Source organism: Camelus bactrianus, chromosome 1 (genome assembly GCF_048773025.1).
Source record: "Camelus bactrianus isolate YW-2024 breed Bactrian camel chromosome 1, ASM4877302v1, whole genome shotgun sequence".
Taxonomy (NCBI): domain Eukaryota; kingdom Metazoa; phylum Chordata; class Mammalia; order Artiodactyla; family Camelidae; genus Camelus; species Camelus bactrianus.
The window spans coordinates 1,712,600-1,740,265 of NC_133539.1; the positions used below are offsets into that span (position 1 = coordinate 1,712,600).

General features: G+C 64.0%; 1 protein-coding gene across 1 annotated transcript; it reads right to left on the minus strand.

Moving 5' to 3' along the window:
* On the minus strand, positions 1–25,903 carry PFKL (phosphofructokinase, liver type). The gene is made up of 22 exons (XM_074342988.1): positions 25,745–25,903; positions 19,260–19,333; positions 16,258–16,335; positions 15,845–16,034; positions 14,964–15,129; positions 14,333–14,377; positions 13,979–14,087; positions 11,892–11,987; positions 10,756–10,848; positions 9,104–9,229; positions 8,239–8,303; positions 7,574–7,637; positions 6,221–6,367; positions 5,786–5,856; positions 5,180–5,267; positions 4,334–4,486; positions 2,743–2,907; positions 2,217–2,278; positions 1,883–1,994; positions 1,130–1,229; positions 950–1,055; positions 1–579 (listed from the first exon to the last, which is right to left on the minus strand). Exons 1-22 carry the CDS (start codon positions 25,827–25,829, stop codon positions 432–434), a joined length of 2,343 nt encoding a protein of 780 aa, XP_074199089.1. The 5' UTR covers positions 25,830–25,903; the 3' UTR covers positions 1–431.
* Positions 25,904–27,666: the final 1,763 nt, after the last annotated feature.

Sequence of the window (27,666 nt, forward strand, 5' to 3'; positions counted from 1 at the left end):
TTCCGCAGGCCCTGCTCCCGAGTCTGCGAGCACTCCACAGTCGGGGGCATTTTATTTCTAGAAAAAGTGACAAGCTCTGCTTAGCCAGTACACCCAGGAGCAGGATCGCAGTGGGGCCCACGGGGCACGACCCCCTTCCCACGTGCACAGAGCCTCCAGCACCAGCCCCCCCGCGGCTAATGAGGGCATGGACCACATGGGGGCCTGAGGCACTGGGGCAGCAGTGTCCACAGACGCCCCCACATGCCCCTGGACTGGAAGCGGGTGCCCGAGGTCCTCTGTCCTGGGGGAGAGCTGAGGGGCAGCAGGATGGGACTGGAGCTGTGAGAGCCCGGAGCCAGGCCTGCACGCCACCCGCCGGCCCCCCGCCTGCCTGCCCGCAGACCCAGGGAAGGAGGGAGTGGGGAGGCGGACACAGGTGTGGACGCACTTCAGAAGCCCTTCTCGATGCTCAGGGTGCGGCGGGTGACGTGCTCCAGTTCCCCAGACACGTAGTCGGCCATGCTGATGCGATAGTGCGCCAGCATCTTCAGCATGAGCCGCAGGTTCAGCCACCACTGCTCCAGGGGCATGCGGTGCCTGCCGGCGGGGGGGGCGGCGGTCAGGGGGAGGGGCCACTCCTCAGGCTGCGGCCCCAACCCGGGCCGCACATCCCTTCCCGGGACACCTGGACGCCGGCCCTTGCCAACGCATTGAGGGATGTCAGTGGTGGTGTCTGGGGTCCCTGTCCTGCCTGGATGCCCAGGCTGCGTGTGCCCTCAGACCTGATCATCCGTTGACCCCTCACCACCTGCCCTGTCAGGAGGGGTGGGGCCTGGGGTCAGCCCTGGGCGTGGGGATGAGATGGCCCTGTGGGGTGAGGGTTCCAGTGTGGCCACACCGCTCTGCTGGCACACCCACCCCAGGGAGGGCTGAGCCCCGTGGGCCACCCCTCTTTCGAGGCACTCACTCAAAGTCAGTGTCCTTCTTGAGCTCGGTGACAGGGCTGAATGCCACCGCCTTCTTCTGCAGGCCGATCACGCAGGCTGAGTCCGCGTCGTTGGCGAACACTCGCCCTGTGGACAGGGGCACGTGCTGGCCCAGGGCCCTGCCAAGGGCAGGTCCGCCCGGGCCACCCCTCACCACGTACCCTTGCGGTAGACCGCCCGCAGCTTCTCGGACATCCAGAGAATGGCCTTCACGCCCAGCTTGGTACCATAGTTCCGGTCAAAGGGGGTGGGAGCCCCTCCCTGGAAACACAGTGGGTGAGGCCAGGGTCTGGCCTTCGCTAGGGAGGCGACGGGCCACAGGCAGCTCCAGCCTGGGCACGAGCCCAGCAACCTGGCCCTGCAGGACCCTAGGCGAGCACCCCTGGGCAATTCTGACACCCCATCCCTCGGTCCGCAGCACCTCGGCCCCTTTCTCCACCCCTAATCCAGCCTGAAAGCCACCTCCAGAGGCCAGGCAGTGGGGTGCCTACTCACTGAGTCAGGGGGCCTCCTTGGGCCCCTGCATCCGACAGGCAGGTCCCACCCCCAGTGAGCAAAGACCTCCGGGAGAGGGGAGGCCTGAGGGCACACACAACTCTGGCTGGGAGATCCCACAGCATAGGCTTCCTGCAGGGCCCCCAGGAGACGGAGAAGGGGAGGGGTCTTGTGAGGTGGAGGCTGCCACAGGGGTCCCAGCCCTGCCCCGTCCTAGTCTGGAGGCCTCCTCTGTCTCCTTGCCTGTGCTGTGGGGTGACTCTGGTCTGGCTATGAGGCAAAAGTGGCACCTCGGCCAGGTGCCCCGTGAGGAGGGGCACAGAGAAGGGTCCTCATCCTGCCGCGTCCTCTGGGGACCCCCGGCCCACTCCCAGAAGGGGCAGGGGCCACCTTCCCGAATCCACACCCCCACCCCGCACCTGCTGCAGGTGGCCCAGGACGTTGGTCCTGCAGTCGAACACGCCCTTCCCCTCGGAGGAGTACAGGTTATACAGAAACTCCGTGGTGTAGTGTTCGTGGCTCTTCTCGTTTCTGCGAAGAGGAAGGGGGGCCCCAGCTGAGTGGCAGCCGGCTCAGGTCTCCGCCGGACGCTGAGCCCCTCTGGGCTGGGCCACAGGCTCTCGGGAAAGCTCAACCCACCCACCCCTCCCCAAGGCCCCAGCCTTGCCCCACCCAGCCGCCCCTCAGCAGCCCTGGCCCGCAGGCTGGGGTCTGGAAGTTCCCGCCGGGACGGGGCTCACGCGGCCGCCTCACCGGAGCACCAGGCCCCTCTGGATGTCTGTCTTCATCTTCTCGGTCATGTGCTCCACGTTGGCCTGCAGGGGCGGGCGCTGGGGTGAGCGGAGTTGGGGCAGCAGCTGGAACTGCACCCCACCAACCTGAAGGCTGTGGGATTTTCCAGACTAACCAACGGGTGGGGGGGCAATGTGACCCAGGTCAGCCTGGTCCGGGGCAGGCGGGTTGGGGGTGCTGTAGGCCTGGAAGGACTGTGAGGGGTGGGGCGGGGGGCCTGTGGCCGGACCATGAGGCCGGGTGGGGCAGGCCAGGGCTGGGAGGCCACGGAAGCCACAGGGCTGAGGGCCTGCACAGTGGGGGGGTGATGGGCGCAGGGGGTCACAGGCTGGGCCTCCTTGCAGGCAGCCGACCCCCCGCCTGCTGGGTGGCGGTTCCTCAGCCTGGGCTCCCCCTCTGCCTGGCCTGCTCCCGGGTGTTTGAGGACGGCCCCCTCAGCCCCACTGGGTGGTCTGCAGCAGGGGGTGGGGGCGGGGGATCAGCTCACTTTTAAGTCCTGGATGTTGAAAGGATCCTCAAAGACGTAGGCAGCGTCGGCCCCCACAGCGATGCCAGTCACGGTGGCCAGGTAGCCGCAGTAGCCCCCCATGGTCTCCACGATGAACACACGGCGCTTGGTCCCCGAGGCCGACTGCTTGATGCGGTCGCAGCTCTAAGGGCCAGCGGCGGTCAGAGCCCTCCCCTGGGTCTGGGGAGCCGCATGGCGCAGCGGGGACCCGGGTCTCTCTCCAAAGCCAACTGACCATCGAGAGCGGCCCGGACAGCCTCACCACGCGCCCTCCGCACGCCCACACAGAATGGGGCCCTCAGTCCGGGTGGCTCTGTCCCCAAGGACAAGGGGGTGCCGCTGGCACCTGGCGCGTGGAGGCCGGGGGACGCTGCCAGGAAGCCTTCCCTGACCTCGGGCCAGGGGTACAACAGACCTCGTTTCTCATCCGCAAACAGGGAAAGAGGCTGCTGCCACTGCAGGGTGGTCTCAAACAAAAGACCAGAAGGCACGTGAGGCGAGTGCCCAGCAGACGCTAATGACGCCACGACACTTGGTGACTATCCTAACTGAGCGGTTCCGCGTTTGAAAATGAAATTACAGCAGCAGGTGAAGAATTGAGGAAAGAAATAAAACAGATGAGCAGGTTGTTGGTGTCTGAACTAGGGATAAACCCCAGATTACAGACGGAGAGCAAGGTGGAAGAAAACAGCTAAAATTATGGCAAAAAGGTCCAGAACCTACAGATACAAAAAGGCTCACAGATAAGACAGAAAATGTGCCCAGAGAAAATTAGGCAAATGGTGGGAAAAGACAGTTTCCAAAAGAACCCCACAAATGGGCAACAAACGAATAGGAAAATGTTCAACCTCAGCAGAACTCAGAGCTGCAAGTTAACCTGAACACTGTCTTCCCCTGTCTGGGGAGGGGCAGGAGTACCAGGGGGAGGCGCTGTGCGCGACCCACAGCGGTGCAGGTCGGGGAGGGGACGCGTGAATCCACAGGAGACCCTGCAGGAGCATGGGGTCTGTGGGTGGGTGACGGGGGGGTTCCTCTAGTCTCTTGTTTTATTTGTGCTTTTTCCTTTAATAACATGCAGAGCCTGCCTGAGCAACATACCCCCTTCCAGCTTCAGGCCCCCCAGTACGGAGTTGCTGGCAGAAGCTGGGCTCGTGTGGGGTCACAGGCGGGGGGTCAGGAAAGGTCTAGAGTGGGTAGAGAGCACTGGGGACACGCCCACAGAGCCCAGGTGCTGTCGGCCTGCTGGGACCTCTCCAGGAAGGGGACTTCCCCCTCCCACTCCCCGTCACAACCGGAGTCTGTGGTTCCCCCCAGAGCCACGTGCGGCTGCTTCACCAAACAGAACCGTGGCCCGACGTCCACGCCACTATGCATCTCAACTACGTCAACTGCAGCCCTGACCGCCGTCGCCCCTGCACCCTGGGGACCCCCGAGGCACGCCCCTCCCTGCCTCCCGCAAAGCCTTGGGGGGCAGCCGGGCTCTGCCCACTCCCCACACCCCAACCCCCCGGCAGCCACTCTGGGCGCATTCTGCCCCCAGCCCGTGTGGGCGGAGAGGTCCCGGGCCCACCTCCATGGCGGCGTTGACGGCAGTGTCCGAGCCCAGGCTGAAGTCAGTGCCAGGCACGTTGTTGCTGATGGTGGCGGGCACGACGCACATCACGATGCACAGCTCCTCGTAGCGCCCGCGGGCCTCCACCAGCTGCAGCACCCCCTCGTAGGCCTGTAGGCGGTAGGGAGGGAGCTCAGGGCCCACCCTGGAGAGGCTGGGCTTGGGGGTGAGGCCGGAGGAGGGGATGGCCAGCTCCCGGGCCAGAGGCCCCCTGGGTCCTGCTCCCCTGCCTTGTGCCCGGGGCTGGGCGTCTGGACCCACCTGCCCCCACCTCCAGGGCCACGACCGGGAGCTCTGCAGCCAACGACAGGCTGTGAGACCCCCAGGAGGATGGGAAGGGGGCCCACCTGCCCTGCCTCGACACCGGTCGGCTCAGACTCCTCCGAGAAAGGACGAGAGCTGACATGCCACCCACTAGGGCTGATGAAGCACCAGCATCACACCCGCACGCCCCTCGCTGCCCAGAACTCCACCAGAGCCCTGCGGACACCGCCTCCCGCGAGGGAGACGGAGGCGCCCCTACCCAGGCTGCCCCACCCCCACCTCCTGTGGCCAGAGCTGCCCCGCCCCCTGCTGCTCCCCCTACCCACCCCCCACCCCCGGCATTAATCTGAACTTTGTGAAGCCGTCAAGAAAGGGTAAAAACCCTCCCCAGCCCACACCACACTTACCCTGGTGGCCCCCATGTGTCCAGCTGGTCCAAGGTAACTCCCCGCACATGGGGCTTCCGGGGGGGCCACCTGAAGGGCCCCACGCCCCTGGGTCCCCTCCACCCACACCTGTTCCCCTGCGGCGGCCCCTCACCTCGAAGCCACCGATGACCAGCAGGGCGTGGATGTTGTACGTGCGGAGGTTTTCCACAATCTTCTCCATGAGGCCCTTGGGCAGCGTCCTGCCAGGGAGGTAAATCAGATGGATGTGTGTGTCAGCACAGAAGGCCAGCTGGAAGGACACACATCCAGCCATGTCTGACCGTAGGAGAAAGCAGGCCGGGGACATGGCGGTGTGATTGCTGGTTGGAGATGGAAGCACCGGGGGCAGTGGGACAGAGGGCCAGGCACCCGCTCAGGCGCCCTCGCTGGGCGCTGGCCACTGCTCCCTGCCCTCCAGACAACCTGGCTGGAGCTCCACTTCCCCCTTGGGAGGGTGCCTCCTGCAGGCGTGGGGACACCTGAGCAGCCTTCCTCTACACAGACGACCTCAAATGAGCTCTCAGCCAGAAGCCCCAAGCAGGAGGGTCTGTGTCCCGCTCTGGAAAGGCCACTGGCCAGAACGGACCTAGCCCGGGGCTAGGGAGCTGGTTTCCCTTGCAGCCCACCCCCCCCCACCTGGCTGAGCCTGCACGTGGAATCTCCCACCCTCAGATGCCCACGGTGGCCATGGGACCTGGGCTGGTGGCCAGCCACTCACCTCTTGGTCCCCAGCATAGAGCCGCCACGCCCCAGCCAGCCGGCCACGTCATGCCAGCCCACTTCCTGCACCTGTAAGAGGGAGGCAGAGCTTCAGGGGGGCGAGCTGGGGACACTCGCCCACTTCCCCTCAGGTGACACACCTGTGCTCTGGGAGAGCTCATCTTTGGAGGGACAGAGGCCGTGCCAGGCACTGACCGACACACCCCAGGTCAGAGTGGGGTCTCGGGGTCCAGGCACCACCAACATGGACCCAGCTGCTCCCCCTCCCCCTTCCCTCCAGGGCGCTGAACTGGCTTTTCTCCGTGTGCCCACATCGTGAGCCTCTTGGTCTCTGTTCGTAAACAAGCCAGGACTGCCTTATAAACGACCGAAGACACAGACCCCACCACCGCAAGCCTGGTCCCCAGCCCGGCCTCAGCACGGCCGCACCTACCTGACCCTTGGCCAGGCCTTCAAAGCCGTCGTGTACGACGTACACCGTGTGGCCCTGGGAGATGCCGGAACGCACTGCCGAGCGCACGGCCGCGTTCATGCCGGCCGCAGGGGCGCCCACGTTCAGAATGGCCAAGGAGAAGTTGGTCTTCAGAGAAGGGGAGGAGACGGGAGCGTGAGCGCGGGGCTGGGGAGGGACCACTGGCCAGGACAGAAGTCAGCAGAGAGCAGCTTCCAGAAAGGGGGCCCGGGTCCTCGTGCCAGCCTGGACACCATCCAGTGACTGGACCACCCCCAGGAGTGACAAACCCCTGTCCTCCCGACTCCACAAGGCTCTGGCGAAGACCTCATGAGCTACAGTGCAGGCCCAGCTCATAACCCGCAAAGCCCTCGGCCGAGGGCAGGGGACGGACACCGGCCACTGCCGGCCAAGCGCGGCTCATGGGGCGGCAGCGGGCTCGGGCCACGGTCAGCGCCTTTCAGCAACCACCCCACGCCAGGGGTCAGAGGCAGCGCCCCACAAAGCCCTGCAGGAGCAGGACGGATGCAGAGGAAAGGGGCCACCGCAGCCAGGCCAAGGACACGCGAGGAAGCAGGTGATGCTGACGCAAGGACGATGGTTGATTTAACCTGATAGACTCAACACACTACCTCAGCCCGGGATCAACGTGAGAGTTACCAGCGGGCTCCTTCACAACCATCCCCCTGCTGCTCCTCAGCGCCTGCACGTGTGCGGCACAGACGGCGCACCTCCCTACACGCAGCCCCTTCCAGCACTCGGCAGCCAGGTGTGCCGGGCAGCCTGACTCCAGCGGGTCCTGGTGACACCAGCCCTGATGCCCCGGGGGTGGTCCCGCCCCAGCCGGCTCTGGGAGGGGATGTGGAGACCAGCTGCCGCCCACCCGATCAGCTTGCAGGATAAATGGGGGTGCCGGGACCCCACTGCCCAAGTTTGTCTTGATAGAACCCTTTCCTTGTCCCTGGGGATTTCAGAAAGGAACCCTGCTGTCATCTTGATTGTGAAGAGAGCCCATTTCCTGAGGCTGCAGCCCTTTTGGAAAGCGTCGTAAACACTAGCTCCCTCCTGTCCAGAGACCAGCCAGTGGGCCTGACGGTCTCCTTCAGCCATTTGATGAGCGACAGGCCAGACGCGGGCTGTTGGGACCTGCTGGTCAAGCAGAGGCCAGGCCTGCCTCTCCGCACAGCGCTCAGACCCCAGACAGAAGGGAGGGCCCCCAGCTCAGCCCGGCCAGCTCCCCGCCTCCTGGGTGCGGGCGGCAGGCAGACCCCAGCAGCCACGCAGGCGGGAAGGGGCTGCGACGTAACCAAGCGTGGGCCCTAACCCCCGCCTCACCTTCTCCTTGGAGATTTTCTGGTGCGCAAGCAGCTTGTAAATGTTCCAGTTGTTCTCAAAGTTCCTGGAAAGGAAGCGGACATGCAGCCCACAGCCCACAGCCCACAGCTCAGCACAGCTCAGCCACCAAGGAGCCAGGCTCGGCGCAGCCCCAATCCCCACCCTCGTCTGGGCGCCATCGCTGGGCGGTGGAGACCCCTGGGAACATACGCTCCCAATGCCTCTCAGCAAAGCAGGTGCCCGCGTCCGGCCTGGGTGGGGTCGGGGAGCATGACCACGGGAACCACGGGAACCAGACCTGCAGGCCAGCCGACCTCCAGGACAGCCTCCGCTGCCTCGTTCTGCGGACTCCCCCTTCCCCCTCCCCCCAGGTGCGCTCCGTGTCACTCCCTGTGCTATGTCCCTCACCCCCGCCCTGCAGGCCCTGCCCTGAGCGGTGGATCCACGCAGCCTGCCTGCTTCCCCGCGCAGGGACGGTCGGGCTCGTCGCTCCCGCTCCACCTCACGCTGCGCGGCCCGTGCCCTAGGAGGAGGGGCTCAGAGCGCCAGCTCCGCAGGTGGACGTGTCCTGCTGTCAGGGGCGGCTCTGTGCGAGCCACGCGGGAGTCTGCCAGGGACCTCGCTGAGCAGACAGCCGCCCAGCGCCAGGGCCACTAGGCCCTCACCTGCCGCGCAACTGGATGGCCTCGTCGAACCTCTTCTCATCCATGGCCTTCTGCACCTCCTTGGTCTGAAAGCAAAGAAGCGCGGGCTGGAGGAGGTGGCCTGGCGCCCACAGCTGAGCCCACCTCAGGGCCTGTCACAGACCAGCTGGGCAGCCGGGTCCTCCCCTCCCCAGGGGGGATCCCTGGGCCTCACTCCTCCTAGGAGCAAAGAGTGAGGCTGCTCTGCCCCAGCTGTGGGCCCCCCAAACCTGCAGAGTGGGAGCCAGCATCCCCACCGCCAGCCTCTCAGCCTCCTTCTGCCCTCCCCTCCTCTCTGCGTTCCCGTGGTTCCTGCTCTGATCACATCAAATGTCCCAGTGGCTCTGGCCCCCGCTCCCCCTTTGCCCTCCCATCCTGGTCCCAGTGCACCCCTGCCTAGTTTGCAAGGCCTGTCCCAGGCCACCGACTCTGGGAAGCTAAGTGACTTTGGCTCTCCCTTGGCCCCCCCAGTTCCCCCTGGCTGCCCTCCCCACCTCAGACCCCCCAGGTTCCCTGCAGCACCCACATCTCCCTTGGGGCTGTTTGCACCTCGGAAGCACCTTGGGGATGTGCTCACACCGCCCTCCCCGACCTGGACAGCAGGCCTTGGACACCGAGGCCCCTGGGTGGAGGCACGACAGGAGGTGGCGACGTGCGCGGCCCGCTCCAGTAACACCGAGGGGGATGCGTGGGAGGGGCTCTCGCAGCAGGCCTGTTGGCAGGGCCCTGAGAGGCCTGGAGGGACTGCAGCTCTGGGGCTCCAGGGGGGAGGGGCAGAGCACAGCCGAGCTCTGAGGCCCTGGGCGCCTCCCTCAGGAGCCCCCATCCCGGGCGGGCTGGTGCTCACCATCTGCACACATTCCATGAGGGGCAGCCGCACCGACTGGTTCCCCGAGAGGCTGACCACGCAGGCCGGCGTGTCGGGCGTGGCCTCCAGCAGCGCCATCACGGCCTCCATGCCCATCTTGCTGCTCTGCGCGGGGAGGGGGAGGGCAGGGCTCAGGCAGGTGCACCCACTACTCCCAGCCTCGTGCACAGGGCCCCGGGCAGACGCACAAGCCCTCAGCTCTCAGAGCCCCACCCCATCACACACACGCTAGAAGATTCTAAAATAATTAGCACCGTTTACAGTGACCATCCCTCACGATAGCCCCTGGGCACCATCTCAGGGGGCCTCAGCCAGCCCCACGAGGAGGGCGTGGCCACGCACCCCAGCTGCCGCCGTGGGGCTGGGCTGGGCTGGGCTGGGCTGGAGCTGAGTTCTTTCCGCTGTGACAGCCTTCCTCGCTGGAGGCTCCTTTGTCACTGCTGCCCTGGCGTGTGCGCAAATCTGGGCGTGGGCCAGCAGGCCAGGCAGCTTAAACAGGTGAGGACTGCCCTCCGTGGGGACAAACCCAAACACAGGTCCCAGCACAGCCAACGGGAACAGACAGGTGCAGGAGAGAGCGAGGCCCACAGCACCGGCTCTGCTCAGTGAGACAGCGGCCGGTCTGCTGCCTCCGGCCATGCCCGCTGGCCTCACCCCCGCCTCCTGGGCACCAACTGGTCAGCTGTGCGTCAGGAACAGCCTTGGAAGACAAGCTCCTGTGTACCCCGGGATCACCGTGTGACGGCTCCTCTCCTTAATGCACCCACTGTGTGCTGGTGTCGCCCCCGAGACTGGGCTGGGGACCAGCACTGGGCCCATCTCCTCTGATGGCTCATTGTCTCCGACCCAGGCCTCGGGGGTCTCCACCAGCATTCACAAAACCGGCAGGCCAGGCTGATCTCCAGCCACCAGGGGAGGCCCCTGACCCATTCTGGCACCCGGCAGCCACATCCCTGCGCCAGGCCTGGTGGAGGGCCAGCGCTTGGCCGCTCTGTCTCAGGCCCCTCAGGAGGCTCCTTGAATGCAACCCTGGGGCTTCACAGAGGGGGCAGAGGGTGACTGGCCAGGTTGGACAGGCCCCCTCCGAGATCAGTGTCCCCACTGCTCCACGCAGGATGGAAGATGAGCTGAGGCCTCCTGGGAAAGGTCAGCCCAGCAGCTCCCCCAGGCCCACGCCAGTCGTCTGGCCTCACACCAGCACAGTGGCCCGGGCACAGCTCCCCCACCCCCAGGTGACCAGCACTCACGCTCAGGCCCTTTACCACCTTGGGGCCCTCCTGGCTCCAGACCCTATCTCCCTGTGGCTGCACCGTGATTCGCACCCAGCAGAGGGTGAGGTGGGACCAGTAATCAGGATGGCGAAGGCACTCGAGCCAGGATCCAGCACCCAGGCCCCGAGAGGCAAGGCTCCCAGGCCACAGGCCAGACCCAGAACTGGACGTCAGACCCACGGGGCCCGCTGCTCCTTCCACCCTCCTTCCTCCAGGACCAGCCAAAGCCATCACCAAGAGGGGCAGGGTCTCGGCTGCCGGGCCTCAGTCTCACCCAAGAGCACCAGCAAAAATGAAAAACCGCTCACACTCAGTCGTGGACCCACGCCCACCCATGCACCCACGCCCAGGGCCACCTACCAGGACACGATCAAATGCCGAGGGGGTCCCTCCCCTCTGCACGTGGCCCAGCACCGTCACACGCGTGTCGAAGCCCAGCCTCTGGACCACCAGCTGCTCATTGGGACAAAGAGATGGGGGTCCTGGAGTTCGCTGCCCCACCCCCACCGACCTGCCACCCCATGGCCCCCAACCTTCTCTGATCCTCTCCCCAACACTGCCTCAGGGATTTTGGGATGTTGGCCCCCCAGGGACCCCACAGAGTCAGTCCAGGGTTCACCTGTACATCGTGTGTGTAGCGCCTGGTTCCACGTGACTGTGCAGACGTGTGTTTGTGTGTCAGTTTGAGGATGTGTTTCCACAGGCGCGTGTGTGTGTGCGCTCCTGTGTGAACGTGATGTTTCCACGTCAGTCTGAGTGTGTTTCCGTGTACCTGGGTGTGTGCTTCTGTGCGAGCGTGTGGGGGTGTGTTTCCGTGTGAGCTGTGAGTGTGTGCGCCCACGCGTGTGTGGGTTGCGGGAGCACGTCATGGTCTGCAGCCCCTGCAGGTCCGGCCCCGCCAGGCACAGCAGCGCGAAGCCCAAGGCACAGGGATCGGCAGACGGGCCGGCTCCTGGCAGCACTTGGCCAGGGACGCAAGGCCAGGACGGGCGGCCAAAGTGAAGGGCACAGAGGCTCCCGGGGCTGTGCCTCACTCTGGGATGCAGGCCCAGGGCCCTGGGGCAGAACCTGGTCACAGGGAGAAAGGCTTCCCCGAAAACCCAGTTGTTCTGTTGTGAATCTGGTACCAGATAGGCAGTGGGCACTCCTGTCACTGGGGGCCAGTAGGGGCTGGACCCTGTCACTGGGACACTGTTGGAGAACTGGACAAGGCTTTTGGTGGGGAATGTTCTGAATGAAGACTGGGAACCGGAGGGTTGGGGGCCCCCAACAGGTGGGGGCCACACCTCAGCCTTGGGGGCCCAGGGCTTCTCAGGGAGCCCCAGTGCACCCACCCCACATCTGGCAATCGCTGGGAGTGAGGAAACTCCTCCCAGGAGCCTCCTCCCTGTGGAAGCCAGGGGTGGGGCCCCAGCACGAGCACCTGGGGACTGGAGATAAAAGGGAGCCCCTACTGAGGTCCCGTCCACCCCATGCACCCCGGGCCCCCGACTCACGTCCTTCACGTAGCGGGAGGAGATGGGCTGCCCGTGGCGGTCGATGGCGCCCTCCGCGATGATGATGATGTTCAGTCGGGACCCTCGGCTCCGAGTCTGGGTCAGAGACGCCCCAGCGCTCAGCCACCCGCCTGAAGACACCTGCCCCAGACATGGCCGCCACCCGCAAGCCCTCCCTGGGTCCCACCTCAGGGGTCATGTGGGCCAGGGGCAAGGGGTGCGCTGCGATGGGGGAGCCAGGACCCCCTGTCCCTCCCGGGGGTGGGGCTGGGGAGGGGGAGCTTCAGGGGGCCGGGGGGCTCCTCCTCCCCCTCCCCCTCCCGCGGCTGAGGGAAGGCGCCCTACATCAGCTGGGGGTGAACAAATTAGCGTTACTTATTACCTGCTGCAAACACAAATCTTTTTGGGAATTTTAAAGAGCTTCTTACTTATTTCCTCAAGAAACGTTTGAGGGTGTCACTCTGACCCACCAGCCCCACGTTTGCCCCACAGCACCCGAAGAGCCTTAGAGAGAAAGACAGGGTCAGAGCAGCTCCTACGAGGTTTGGGTGCGAAGAAAGGGGGAACGGGGGGGTGGAGAGCTGCCTGGAGGAGGTGGCGCTGGTGCAGTGAAGTGAGACAGCCAGAGACAGGGCTGCAGGCGGAGCAGAAGAGCCTGTACCTCCCTCAGCCTCACTCGGCAGCCCAGGAGGTGAGCAGGGCAGAGGGTGACACCTGAACGTAACAGGTGGGGAACCTGAGGCTCCGGGAAGCCCAGGGAGGTCCTGAGGGCCTTACACAGAGCAGGCAAGAGCCAGCGTGTGCAGCCCTGGGTCCAGGCCGCCTCCAGGGAGCTCGGCCCCGAGCTCGCAGTGAAAGAGCCGAGGCCGAGGTCAGCCAGGGGCATCAGCGCCAGGACCGGGCCCAGCGCCTGGGCCGCGAGGACTCCAGCCAAGGGGAGGGCAGGGGCCTCTGGCCAGCTTCACCCACTCGGCTCGGCTCAGCCCTACCCCTGGTTCCACTGGGGACGGTTCCAGGAGCCGGTAAAGACCCTCAGCCCCTCCCCTGCCCTGCGTAGGGATGCACAGCCCTGGGGGGAGGGGAGAGTAGCATCTGGTAGTGGATGGGAGTGGTGCCACCGCCTGGCCACAGGGACGCTCCAGGGCCGGCCCCAGCCCCGCCCACCCGCCTCCCTCAGAAGGCCTCCCCGCCCCCTCAGACCTCCCAGGACTCAAAACAAAGGGGCCAGCCCCCGGCAGCCTCCATGCTCAGTGTGCCCTTGGGCCGGGGCATACAGGACACTGTGGGTGGGCACAGCCCCTCAGGGCCCCAGACTGGGCCTGAGTGGGAACTTGGGTGCACAATCCCAGGGGCTCCCCTGCCCTGAATGCAGATCACAGCTCTCAAACCCCTGGCCCCCCCATCTGAAGGCACCTCTCTCTCCCAGGGCAGCACCTCCCCCTACCCTGTCATGGCCGTCCTGTCTACCGCTGAGCCCGGGCCTAGCCGAGGGGCCCCCTGCCCTGGTTGAGGGGTCCCAGGAGTCCCCAGGGCAGAGTACCTGCCTGTTCTGTCCCGGAGCCCCCAACTCCACCTCGAGGGGCCCAGAGAGCCGCGTCCCAGGCACCCGTCTCAGGCACCCTGCCCGTCCACCCTGGATGAAGCCTCAGCCGCCCACCCACTCCTGCCTCCACAGCCCACTCTGGGTCTCTTCAGCTGGAGCCACCTGTCCCTGTCCCTGCCTGCCCATCTTCACAAGGCCACCTCCCCCAGCTCAGGCTCAGTGATCACAGCCTCCCTGGGAAGCCAACTTGACCACATCCCTGATTCTGCCCCTTCCCCTGCATCAACACTGACCACACAGAGCCAAGCCTCGAGCAGTGGCCTGAGTGTTCTCGGCCCCCTCTGCCCTCGGAGGCGGGCCCCCAGGCATGTGCATCGCAGTCAGCACCGAACCCATCCCCACTCCTCACTGGGGCCGCCCCCAGAGGGACACCTGCAGGTGCTTGCTGAACCAGAGTGAAGACGGCCCAGCCAGAGCTGGCCGCACCATCCCAGTGACACTGCTCCAGGACACCTGCTCTCTGGGAAGAGACCTTAGCGCTCACCTCACCAAGCCTCTCGCACATGAAGTTCTCCCAGCCATCCTCAGGGGGGGCCTCCGGGATGAAGAGCCAGTCAGCCCCCGAGGCCAGGGCGGACACCAGGGCCAGGTACCTGGAGGAGCAGGAGGGATGGGGATTGAGTGGGGTGGGCCACAGACTCCGGACCCTGGGTCTCGGGGGAGGTACATCTCTGAGCTGCATCCAGCCCCAGAGTCAGGACTCCCCACACCCCCAGCTCTCACACCTACAGCGTTAAGTGAACACCTGCTATGTGCCAGCCACCAGGGAGGTGCCAAGCCTCTACTCCCACTCCCCCAAAGCCACGGGCCCCCCAGCTCACCAGGGCAGCCCCCTTACCCGCAGTGTCGTCCCATCACCTCCAGCACGAAGGTTCTCTGATGGCTGTGGACGCGGAAAGGGCAGATGGCATCAGTGCCCAGCCCCGCTGAGCTGAGCTGAGCTGAGCTGCGAGTCCGGGCCTCCCACGGCCCCACCTCTGCCAAGGGAATGCCCAGGAGACACCAAGGACAAGGGAGCAGCCCGAGGACAGGCAGCCTCTGTCACTCAAGGGCGGCCAGGCCTCTGCACCAAGAGCCACCTGTCGGGCTCAGAACCGGCTTCAGGCTGCTTTTCCCTGACCTGCTCCTGAGGCTGAAAGCCTCTTGCCTTGCATGGGGCTGGCCTCACCAGCCACTAGCCGGGGACCCCTGGCGGAGTCACCACGGCCCCAGGGCCGTAGGCAGCCTGTCAGAGCCGGCTGCACTGCTGGGGCTCGGGGCAGCCTGACGGGCTGGGGACCCTAACCCCAAGCCCCTGTGCTCACCCCACTATGCATCACCCCCCAGCCAGGTAGGTAGTCAGTACAGACTCCCAGAGACAATTACGCAGACAGCGCAGAGCAGCGGCCTCGCCCCTTCACCGGGAGACAGGCCCCTGAGCTCGCCTGCCGGGCGGCGGCCGGGCACTGGGTGCTGCGGGCCCCGCTCACCTCTGGGCGGTGGTGGTGATGGCATCAATGACCTCCATGATGCGGTGCAGGGCCGAGTCTGTGCCAATGGTCATGTCGGTGCCGCAGAAGTCGTTATCGATGGAGCCCACCAGCCCAGCGATGTTCAGGTGCGAGTAGGTCTGAGCCGTGCTTTCTGAGATCTTGCCTGGAGAAAGAGGAGCCGGGGTGGGCTGCAGCCTCACCGCTCCTACCCGGCTCCCTCGGCCACCATACACAGCTCGAGACCTCTACCCCGATCCGCACCCCCAGCCCACCCAGCAGTGCAGCCTGGTCAGGTCCTAAGGCTCTGGTCCCCCTCCCCAGGTCCAGCAGTGGGACTCCCGGGGAGCCAGGGGAGCAGCGGGGGCAGTAGCTGAACTTTTGATACCGAGTGCAGACTCACCACCTGACCAGGAGACCTCCGGGGAGCCTCAAAGAGTGCACCCCTCGTCTCCAGGTCCCCCACGAGTGGCACGGAACTGACCAAGCTCCAAGAGATCACTTTCCAACCCAAAGACCCTGGAACTTTGTGTCTAAAGTTATTAAATTTTAACTATTACACTTCTGCAAACTGGCAAGTCCGTAACCCACATCCAGGAATCACACAGCGCTGGTGAGTCCACCTGGGAGCTGCCATCCAGCCCTAGGGGGACAGCACTGCCTGCGGGTCCCTGACGCTGAGACCCCGGGGCCTCGAGCTCACTGACCTCACTCCCCGCCAAACCAGGCCCTCGGCTCGGGGAGCCGTCTAGGGTAGACCCGGCCTTGGGCCAGGACAGGACCCCTCCTCCCAGCTGGCAGCCAGGCAACGTCTTGCCTGCCTCCACTCCTGCCTGCTCCCCAGCTAAAGGCGCTCTGTCCGGGCTCGGATGCGGACCCACCTTCCTTCAGCAGCTCCTCCAGCAGGCTGCCCCACTCGCTGCGGAAGATGTTGGCGCCCGTGAGGCTGCCATCCCCACCGATGACACACAGGTTAGTGATGCCACGCTGCACGAGATTGTAGGCCGCAGCCAGGCGGCCCTCCCGCGTGGTGAAGGCCTTGCAGCGGGCGCTGCCAATAACGGTGCCGCCCTGCATGGAGGAGAGGGAGCCTGCACCAGCGGGGACCAGAGAGATCCCGGTACTGGGCAGACGGGGACTGGGGGACCCAGAAGGGCTGTGCCCCCCTGGGTCTGTCCTGTGTGTGTCCGTGTGTCCCTCTGTGTGTCTGTGTGTCTCTGGGCGTGTCTGTGTCCCTCTGGGTCTGTCCTGTGTGTGTCCGTGTCTCCCTCTTAGTCACCAACCACAGCCTCACCAGTTGGATGATGTTGGAGACACTGAGCCAGTTGGCCGGCTTGATGTTCTCGCCTCCTTCCACGAGGCCCTCGTAGCCCTGAAACCGAGAGGACAGCATGAGATGGGCGCACACAGCAACCAGACAGCACCATCGATGGAAGCAGGACCGGTGGAACCTCAGCCAAAACCCCATCCGGCAGGAAGTGGGCCCAGGGGCCCCGACCGCCAAGGCCCCTCTACCCCAGGGCCCGGGTCACCCAGAGTCAGGGGCTATCAAGGGAGAGACGGGGGCCCCCAAACGGGCCTTCCGGAGCCCCTCTGCAGGGCCTGCAGGACGGTTTACCATGCAGCGTAACTCCTGTCAAGGGCAGCCCCCTTGATGAGTGACCACGAGCCACACCGGGCCACCACGCCCGGGATGGAAACAGAAGCAGCCCAGCAGGCCCCCTGCCCTGCCGGGACCTCCCCTCCCAGAAGCGCCCGCAGCCCACCTCCCAAGGGCATTGACTGGATGCGGAAATGACAGCGCAGCACCCGCTCTGTGTCTGGCTCCCCTCACCAGGCCGGTGTCTGCGAGGCCCCAAGGGGCGTGGGCAGCAGTGTCTACACTCGCTGCCGTGCGGGAGGCCTCTGTGCGGGCCCACGTTTACGATCTGTCCCCTGTCAATGGACATTCCCAAGGGATCCAGTTTGGGGCTATTGGAAATAATGCTGCTAAAGACACACGTATCGCAGGAAAGGGCTCCTGGGTTGCTGGGTGTGGGACCAGCCACCAACGGCACGGCCATACGTGCTTGAGATGACCTCCTCGCCTATTGGCAACGCGGTGGGGCCTCTGGGCGCTCAGCCCCACGGAGCCAGGCTGTGCTGGTCTCCACCATGGAGGCTGTGTGTGGTCCCTGCAGGTGGTTCTCCCTGAGCCTCTTCCCTATGGCCCCCTGGACAGCCTCGGCCAGACAGGCTGCCCCAGCGCCCTGCCTGTCTCGTCTATCGTGTTCCTGACCCCTTTTTGTTAGCAGGCGTTCTTTATACAGTCTGGAGAGAGAACACACGCTTTCACAAATGGTGAGAAGACACAGCACCACCGAGCCGAGATGAGCAAGGCCGCCTCCTCCACGCAGGCCTCCCCAACCCCTCCATGAGCCACCGCTGCTGCCTGGGGCTCGGCTCTGGGCATCTGCTCTGTGACCCACCTTCTCTCCTACCACCCTTGTCATTCGGTCACGGGGCCTGCAGCTCCTGGGCAGCGAGGCCTGGGGGCAGGCGGGGCAGATGCTCCCGCCCTTGGGGGAGGGGGTAGGAAGCAGGCCTCGGAGAAGGTTCCCGGGGCCAAAGGACGGCCCTCCACCTGAAGGACCATCAAGCCACCTTCTCCAACTCAGGCCAGGCCTCGTCCCCCCTCTCCCTCTGGTCAGGATTTCGGCCACGAGGACGAACACCACCCCCCGCCTCCCCGTATGGAAAAGCGGGAGAAAACCTGAAGCCCCACAGCAGGCACGGCCCGGTGCAGGCTGTCCTGCCTGCAGCCCCAGGGTTGGGCACAGAGCCCGCGCACGGGGCAGCCCGACCCCAGCCCCACTGTGCACCCCGGCAGTCCCCAGAGACCCCGACAAGCTAGGGGTCTCCCAGCTGGAGTCGAAGCTTCACGGACACACCCTCCTTTCCTGGCCCGGGAAACTTCGAGAATGTCTTCACGAACCTCCATCCATTTTGTGTCGCTCCTCCCCTCTCCCCTCTCCCCTCCTTCTGCCTTCTCCACTCCTGCCTGGCCAGGAACCCTGGCAGCCTCAGAACGGGCTGCAGTCCCAGCGCCCTTCCCGCAGCCGGCCTTGTGTCAGCTCTGATCTCTGAGCTCTAAGCCACAGGTGAATAAAAACAGCCCCATTCACCGAGCCCGTCTCAGGGTCAGGGCTGTGAAAAGTGCCTTTACTCTCAACATTGCACTAGCTTTCGTGCCCTCACCTCCCCACTTCAAAGAAGAAGAAATGGACGGTCAGGGAGGTGAAGGGATGCCCCATCACATGTGTACGACCTCCGGGAGCCGGGCATTAGGCCCTCCCCTCCCTGATTGGAGGCCACTTGTCCACAAAACTAGGCCACTCTCTGAAGAATCTCACCCTGTCCTCCAGAAGGTTCTACACCATTATCAGGGCGAGGGTCCCACCTGTCCAGCTCCTGAGGCCACAGGTCCCTGAGACTCTGAAGATAAGTGCTTCCCAAACATGACCTAGGGCCTTGCAGGGTCCTGGCCATCGAAGCCGGTCTGAGGGTCCAGATCCTGTGGGAGGGTAGGGCCTCCAGAACATTCAGGCAGCCCCGTACAGCCAGGGCTGGCGGGGAAGGGCCTGACCTGGGCCAGGGCAAAGGGACAGGACTCGGACACGCCCAAGGTGGGAGGAGGGAAGCTCCGGAAGGAGCAGAGTAGGGGGTTCACTACATTCTAGTAAAGCAACGAAACAAAGTACAAAGCACAAGAGAATTCTAGGGCATGTGTACTCGCGCATGCGCACGCATACGCATACGTGTGCCCCAAATGGAGACAGGGATTTGTGGGGGAGGGACTGGGGGAGATACAAAGCAAAGTGGGCAGCATCTGTGGCCAGGATGAGATGGAACAATGATACTCTGTTGCTTTATGCAAGGAGACTACTTGCTGTAAACAGTTTGAGGGTAATGCAAACTCAGGTTTAGGTAATGAGGACGTGAGAGGGCTGGGGATCAGGTCGGGGTGAGGTCCCGGGCCTCCCAGGAGGCAGCTTCATGCCCTCCTCTCTCAAGTGACACACCCAACCACAAGTCCCCAGGCTGGAGGGCGGGCTCCCCACCACCATCCCGGAGCAGGGCTGGCCCCACCCCACCCGTCTGTCCTGACCAGCCTCTCTCTGGGCCTGGGCCTCAGGGATTGAACAATGACAATGACTGTGCTGGGACAGGATCGACCATCCTTCCTCCCTCCCCCACGCCTCACCCCCCTCCTCCCCCTGCTCCCGGCCAGAGCACGCAGCCCACCCAGCACCTTACCTCGTAGATGAGGAAGACCTTGGCCCCCACGTAAATGCCCATGCGCGTGACAGCTCGAACGGCGGCATTCATGCCTGCGAAGGGGCAGGGAGACGCCCGTCAGTGGAGACTTGGGGTGTCGGGGCCCTGGACCTTCGCTCCCCGCATCTCAGGGGACACTGAGCCAGGAGCCCAAGCCCAGCACAGGGTGAACCCCACCCCAGTGTCATTCCAGCTTCCAAGCATTTGGAAATAAGCTGCCCAGGAAGGTCCCCACCTGGACTGGATTCCTCCAGAGTCTGGAGAACAGGCAGGTGCAAACCTGCCACATTGTGTCTGGTCTCAGCCTGCCTCGTGCTCACTTGTGGCCCCTGCTGCTCAGCACCACACCCCTCCTACTCCTGTGACCAGACCCTGACCTGGGGGAATCTCAGCAAGTAGGGTGTACGACCCCAGGATGAAAGAGGAGACAGGTGGGACACAGGGGGCAGCAGCCTTCCAAACCCACCCTCAGCCTCTGCTGGACTCTGGGCCACCACACTGGGGGGCAGCTCAGGGGATACCTGAAAGTCAGTGTCCCTTGGCCCTGGGGCCATAAACCCCCTGCCCCACGGCCTGGAGAGTGGCCTTCATAGAACAAGGGAGGACAACACCCCCCCCTAAGGCTAGGGTCTGGGACTGTTGGTGTTGCCGAATATTGTGTTCCAGCTCAGTTGTGACAGCTACCTGAATCCAGGCGAGAGACCAAACAGCCCTCGGACAGACGGAGAACTCAGGCTTGTTACACCAAGAAGCCCACAGGAGTTAACACTCCAAGCTCTGGACCCGTCTGTAGGGTTACACCAGCTTTTATAAGCTGCCAGTTTACACTTTGCAACATCATATGCAAATGAGGTATAAGGAAAGTTGACTAATTAAGAACAAGCTTTGTAGAAATGGACCAATTAGGAGGGCGAGAAATAACCAATCAGAAGTGAGCTCCATGCAAATGAAGTACTACAAATGGACCAATCAGAAGTTAGGGAAATGAACCAATCAGGAGTTAGGGAAATAACTAATCAGGAGTGAAGGAAATAACCAATCAGAAGTGAGCTCAGGGAACCAATAGAATTTTAGGCGTAAGTAAGCCGTTTCAGAGGCAAAAAGTGAGATACAGCCTCTGAGCCAGGGAACCGGATGGTGCTGGCAGGAGAGTAGTGGCCCTGCCTGTCTTTTTATGGGGCTTCCTGCCTCACTGGGGGGGGTCTGGCGGCCTCCGGCAGTCAGCTAAATGGCCTCATGCACACCGGGGCCACCAGGCTCGGGGGTCACCTCGCTTCCTTGACCCCTGGCCCCAGCCCCTGTCTACAGCAGCTACCCTGCAGTATAGGCTTCCTGGAAAGACAGACAATCGTGGGGCAGGAAGAGAGCGCAGCTCACAAGAAATACTCAAAAGAGTCCAATGGAACCTCACTCCCGTTTCCTTGCGGTCAGTTCCCGCGGGCCTGGCCCATAGTAGGGCTCACAAGGCACAACCCGAGGAAGCCCCATGGGCGGCCCCACGGGGGACAGGTGCACCAGCAGTAGCCCAACGCGGCAGCCCCTGCTGCTGTCTGAGGGTGGGACGGGGCCTCCAGGTGGCCTGACGCACACAGCTGCAGCCCCCGCAAGCCCAGAGAATGCTAGGTCAGATACCAGGTCAGATGCCAGGTGGGTGGCCCTGTGCGGGCACCCGGGGCAGGCCCAGCCCCCACCCTGACTGCCACCTGGCAGGGGGCCATGGCTGAGGCCTGGGAATCAGCAGCTGGAGGCAATTTGCCTCAAACCTTTCCTGTCACAAAAGCTATCAGTGGGACGGGCAGGACAGACACTGGTCTTCAAGAGGAAGAAAGTTGGCCAAGGCCACCCACCCCAGGTCCCAGCCTCTGATGCCAGGTCTGGGGGTCCGATCACAGAGGTGACCTGTGCTCAGTCTCGCCCCGGGGACCACCCCTGCTCCCCCGCCTTCCTCCCGCAGGCCTGGCCCAGAGCCCACACTCACATCCTGTGGTCTGTCCCCAGGCTGGGAAAGCCCTTACCTGCCCTCCGGGCCCCCTGAGCTGGTGGAGGGGCAGTTCCTAGCAGCTTGGGCATCCTGCAGGAGTGCTGTCACCCACAGGATCCCTAGAGCATGCGTGGTCCACATGGTGACCCCAACTCGATGACTCTCGACCATTACCCTGATTACACAAGTCTCACCCTGTCTCCAGCCTGGAGGCAGGGCCCAGGGAGTGAGCAGCTCTCAGACAAGGCATTGAGGGCTGGACAGCAGTGAGAACCTCAGGAAGAGCTCTGCAGGAAGAGCCTCTCCCAGGGCAGGCCCACGGCCCACAGCTCCAGGCCCACAGCTCCTGGCCCACAGCCCATGGCTCCCGGCCTACGGCCCTAGCTCCTGGCCCAGGGCTCCAAGCCCACAGCCCACAGCTCCCGGCCCACGGCCCACAGCTCCCGGCCCGTGGCCTACAGCTCTCGGCCCACAGCTCCCAGCCCATGACTCCCTGCCCACGGCCAATGGCTCCCGGCCCACGGCTCCCGGCCCACGGCCCACAGCTTCCAGCCCAAGGCTCCCGGCACATAGCTCCTGGGAAATCAGCTGGGGAATTTGCCACTATCCTCATTCTGCAGATGAGAAATCCCAGCAGGTGAGGGCAGGGCCAGGGTCAGTGGAGCACAGAGGCCAGACGGACCCTGAGCTGGCCATGCCCATGGCTTACACACCTGCCTTTAGCAAGAAAATCCCATTTCTAAAGAAAGCATAAATGTCTCTCATCTCCCAAAGGGATGGAAGTGGGGTTGCAGAAATCGAAGTTAAGGGCAGGAGCCCAGAGAGTGCACCCCACATACATACTCCCAGACAGCTGGGCTGCCCCCAGAACCTAAATCTGAAGGGCCGAAAGTCCTGCTGCCTGAGGCCAGGGGGCTGTGAGCTGCACTCTCCTTGCCCTGCCTGCCCTCCTTGCCCTGCCTGCCCTCCCGGCCCTGCCTGCCCTCGCGGCCCCTGCCAGATGAGATGAAACAGCTGCAGTGCTGCCCCCACCCCCCAGCGCCCCTCAGCAGGCTCTGGGTCCTGCAGAAGCATCCGGCCACCTCTTGGGCCTTGGCCAGCCGAGGCTTTTCACTCTCAGGTATCTGCCTCCCCTGGCCGCCCTTGCTGGGGTGAGGCCACTTGGGGCTCAAGGTCCAAGCCCCGCCTCTGGGAGCAGGAGGGAGGCCAGCAGTTCCGGGTGGGTGAGGAGAGAGGGTGGGGACAGGGGGGGCAGCAGCCGGAGACCCAGGCCACCGTCCAACCAGAGGTCATGGCCATCCCACTAGCCAGCCTGGAGGCCTTGTCCGGAGCCCCAAGGACAGCAGAGGGCCCCAGGCTTAAGGTACTGTTTGCAGTCTCGTGGCAGAGAGCAAATGACCATATTACACTCTCAAATCTTGGAAAGGAATTGTACCAGCTGCCATGGAGACAGAGGCCTAAGGGCGTGGGTTTCCTTGCCTAGTAAACCTCACTGTAAGCTGCCTTCCTTAAAAGAGCCTATTTAGTTGCCTTTAATCTGCTTTTCTTTCTCGAAATAACCCTGGGCAGCAGCCATAAGCCCCGAGGGTCAGAGGAGCAGGCAGGAGAAAAGCTGCAGCTGACGGACCACGCCTCGACCCTTGACCCTTGACCCTCAACACGTCACCCTCACCCTCCAGCAGGCCAGGGAGACTGCAACTGAGGACCTCCTGCTGGAGGAAATTGACATCACAAACTGATGTCTGAGGAGGACGTGTTTGTCGTGTTTGTCCCTAAGGTGAATTTTCATCACAATTAGCTTCCGGAAAAGCCAAACGGACAGGAAAGAGGTGAGCCTGAGAGGACATGCGGTCCAGCAGGTCAGCATCTAATTGTCAGCTGATGTGAAGACGCAGAGCCAGGCAGGGACAGACAAGATGGGGAGGGAGCCCTCACCTGCAAACACAGGCCATCACCAGCTACACTGAGCAGCCTGGAAAAGGCCGGTCCTGGGTGCTACTGAGGGACAGGGCTGGGGCCACCCAGGGCCAAGACCCAGGGGGTCAATGGAGGGGGAGCTGGGCTGTTTTACAGCCTTGTAGTCACTTTTGTACAAAGTAACATCCTTGAACAACAACTGCCTTTCCTCAACTCACAGATGGGCACTCTGGCCAACAGGAAGGGCAGAGGACATGGCTTCTGGGCTGGCTGGAAGGAACCTGTCCGGTGGCTCATCCTGGCCTCTCCCCACTGCTTACAGAAGGGGAAACTGGGGCCCGAGGGAAGTGCTCGGGTCAAATCACAGAGCTGGTCCAGGCTGGCCCAACCAGGATAGGGTCTGGCCCTCCATGCCATGAGGCTGGCTGGTTTTCACTCGTTCCAACAAACGCAGACTAGCATCTGGGAGGCAAGCGCACATCAGGGTGGATACCCATTCTCTGCAGCTGCTGTCGGCCCCGCACCCACATGGGAGAGCACACAAGGGAGGGCCCATGTGGCACCAGCAGGTCCCAAAAGGTCAGCCTTATCTGGAAGGCACTGAGGACCCCTGAGGGCAAACTGGGAACCCACCGTCTGGAGCCAGGTCCCCAGAGTGGTGCAAGCAAGAGTGAGTGGGCCCAGGGCAGACACCCACTGGCTGGCTTTCAGAACTTACAAACCAGAAAGGCTCCCTACCCCGCAGAGAGCTAGCTGGCCCTCATCTTCCTCCAGGCCTCGGTCCCAGCCCTAAACTGGGGAAGCTGGCGGAGTCCTCCTCTCTCAAAGCCCCAACCAGAAAATCATGGTGACAGCCGCTAGGGGAATAGGGAAGCAAGGACACCTGCAGGAGGTGAGGTGGCTGCTGGTCAGCCCAGCCGGTGGTACGCTGACGGCCACACTCCGAGGCATCCAGGAAGCACTGCCTGTTCTGTGTGGGGCTCCAGGGCAGGGCTGGCCAAGTGGAGACCCGCAGGTCAGACAGGCTCTGCCCTCAGCTGGCCCACCTGCCGGGATGGCAGCACTGCACCTCCACGCTCCCTCACCCTATTTGGCCTGTGCAGGGGGGAGGGGGCACGCCGCCCACCGGGCTCCGCACCTCTGCACCTCTGCCTACACGCCCTTGTTCATCAAGCCCAGCCCTCCCTCCAGCGCTGCTGTCTCCCCTGTGCAGACGGCAGCCTGGGGTCTGGCAGCCTGGGGTGGAGACCCGGAGCCGCACGAGGCAGGGAGAGGGGCCTTGCCTCCGAGAGGACCTCTCTGGAGAGGCGGGTCTAGCCCTCTCACTTCCCGGGATCCAGTCTCAGGGATGATGCTTCCGCAAGACCACCTTCTCCACCAGCTCTCCTCCCGCGGCCCCGCCCACTGGCCATGCTCTGAGAGGGAGCCGTCATCCCCCAGCAACAGGCAGCCAGTGCTCTGGCCATGCGGGGTTGTGGACGTGCAGCAGAGCACAGTGCCCGCCCTGCCAGGTCCAGAGGGCTCAGCTCGAACCCGCGGGAGGCCTCCCGCCTCGCAGCAGGCCGCGATGCAGACAGTGGCTGACTCGTCTGACTCAGTCCCCCCACCTGGGTTGCCCCTTGTGAGAGCCGCTTCCTCCGACCTCTTCCCCTCTGACCTCTTCCCCGCTTCTGAGTGGGGACAGGGGAGTCTGGGGCCTGAGGCAGGGAGAGGAGGTGTGTGTCTACACTCCTGATCTGGAAGGAGGCAGACCCCGCCCAGCCGTGCAGCCCAAGGGTGCGGGCTGGGTTTCTTCCAGGCCTGCTCCCTGGGCTACTTAAGGTCTTTCCTGGGGTTCAAGGTGTGTGGTGTGGCCAGGCCCAGGCCCAACAGGTGCCACATTGGTCATCCCCAGAGAGAGGCACTGGAGAGCAGCAGTCAGGCCCCCAGGAGGGGGCTGCCAGGATAGACCCACAAGAGGGGCACTCACCCAGCTCTGCCAGGTCCTGGCTGTAGGATGCTGGGCAGGCCACCGGGAAGGCCATCTTTGGCTTCCCCTGTACAAGCCCGGTGAGAACAGGTCTGCACTGAGGAAAAATGCCCCAGAGCCACCCTGGAGGCGGTGGTTTGGGGGAAGCACTGTGCCCCCAGGTTGCGCTTCAGAACCAGGAAGAGCGGGCTCTAGGCCTGCGGGGACCTGCTCAGAACCTCAGCGACCTCCGCTTGGCGTTGCCTCCAGGAAATGGGCTCCCGACAACAGCCACCGGGGAAGGGGTGTGGGCAGCGCCCGGGGCGGCAGGGGCGCTGAGAGCGTCTCGTCCCGCCACGGCCGGCCGCGCAGTCACACCCCCGGCGGGCGGGGCGCAGAGGCCGTGGTGGGTGGCACGTACGCAGGCCCGGACTCGTCCGGGTGGGTTCGGGACAGGGACCTGGATGGGCACGAGGAGGCGGCGGAAAGCGCAGCCCCGCAGGAGGACCTGCTGGTCGCGCGCCGCAGGCCCCGGCTGAGGGTGGCGGGCGCGCCCCAGGGCCCTGGGGACAGGCAGAACCCCCGCCCGCAGGCGACCGGCCGCGCGCCCTCGCCCACCTTGCGCATCGCCGCCGCTGGTCAGCACGCCGATGGCCTTGCCGGCCCCGGACATCCGCAGCTTCTCCAGATCCACGGTGGCCATGGCGGCGCCGACTCGGCCGCGCTCGCTCTGCCGCCCCGAGCCGCCGCTGTCGCCGGTCCCGCCCCGCGCCCTGCGCTCCGCCCCGGCGCCGGGTGAGGTCACCGCTGGCCACGAGGGCGGGGCGCGGGGCGGGGCCGACGCGCCCGCGTGGCTGTCCCGGGGTCCGGGGCGCGCACCCGCCACCTGGCCGTCCGCGGCGGCCGCACCTGGGCCTCGGGCCCACTGAGCCAGAATTTTAGTTCAAGTTTCCAGACCTGTTCGGTCTGATCCAGGACCGCGTTCGTGGAGCGTGCGCAGTCCAGCCGTCCAGGTCTGCTCGTCACAACCGGCGGCAGAGCCAGTCGAGTGTCAACCAGACCGGAGGGACGGCCCGGGGAGGGGGCCGGACGCGACCCTTTGCGCACCGCCGCCTGCCCCGCGTCTGGCAGGACTTCTAGGCGCCGGTCTATTTTAACTTTGTTCTTTGCTGGAGCCACAGGAGCCCTACCCACTCAGGGCCCCCCAGCCACCGCCCTCAAGCTTTAACCGAGGGCCCACCGAGAGCGGTGGACGATTAAGATGCGAAAGGAATTAAGAGGAAACCCTGCCAGGCTTCGTTCATTCATTTATACATTACTTCAGTAAGTACTTGCTGGACCCGTGGAAAACTTGCACACGGGGCAGCGAGGTGGGTGGGGACCTGGGTCCGGACAGTGTGGGCTCTACGTCGGATGGTCAGCGGATCAGTCACTCGGAGGGTTGGAGCCCCTCCCCTGATCCAGGCCCCCTAGCTGGGGGTGGGGGGGGGGGGGGGGGTGGGGGCCCAGCCCGTCACCAGAACAGACTTGACCCCAGCCCTCAGGAAGCCTGGTTGCTGGCGGGAGAGTCCCTTTGAGCCAAACTGGGGTTTCCAAGGAAAGGCCTCCATCCTGGGCTAGCAGTGGGCGGGTCCCAGGAGCCCCAGCAGGGGGCTGGGGGTGGGGTGACACTCTGTTTCTTGAGCTGAGTGCTGAGCCAGGTGTTTGCTTTGTGAAAATTCAGCGAGCTGATCGCCTGTGATTTGTGCGGTTTTCTTTGTATGCTATGCTTTAATACAAAGTTTACTAAAAATATTCCATTGTGGGGGGCGGGGAAGTGGGGGGGGGTGTTAGTCAACGGGGGGGGAGTGGCAGTTCTGCAGAATGAGTGCGTCCCCGAGCTCAGTGTCCAGCCCAGTGCCTGCTTAATGATTCTGTCGTGTACACTTAAAACCTGGCCAAGAGGGTAGGCGTTATGTTAAGTGTTCTTGTCACAAATAACAACAGAAACAATGACAATAATAAATAAAGAACACAGGAGCCATTTTTTTAATTGTCTTTTTTTAAAAATTCCAAGAAACTGCATGAAATAATCATAAATAGCGGAGGAGCAGGACTGGTAAGGGGAGTGGAGAGGGTCCAGGAAATGGTGAGTGTGAGCATAGCCCGCTCTTCTTTGTAAGGAGACTTCAGGGAGAACTCGACAAGCACTACATCCAGATAAAGAGCGTGGGTAAGACACCACCGTGGGACGGAGGTCCTGGAGAAGTGGCAGGGTCTCCAGGCCACAGTCTGGCCCGTTTCCCTGGGAGCTGACAGTACCAGGTACCTGCTGCTGTGGGACCAAGTACCCCAAGACTTACAGGCCTGCAACCACGACAGACATTTATTATCTCAGAGCTTCTGAGGGTCAGGGCTGTGGGAGTGGCTCTGGACCTCAGGAGGCTGCATCATCGGAAGGCCCCCTGGGGCTGGACCAGTTGCTTCCTAGGTGGCCCTCAGGTGGCCGGTGGCAGGAGGCCTCAGTTCCTCTCCACATGGGCCTTGCCACAAGACTGCTT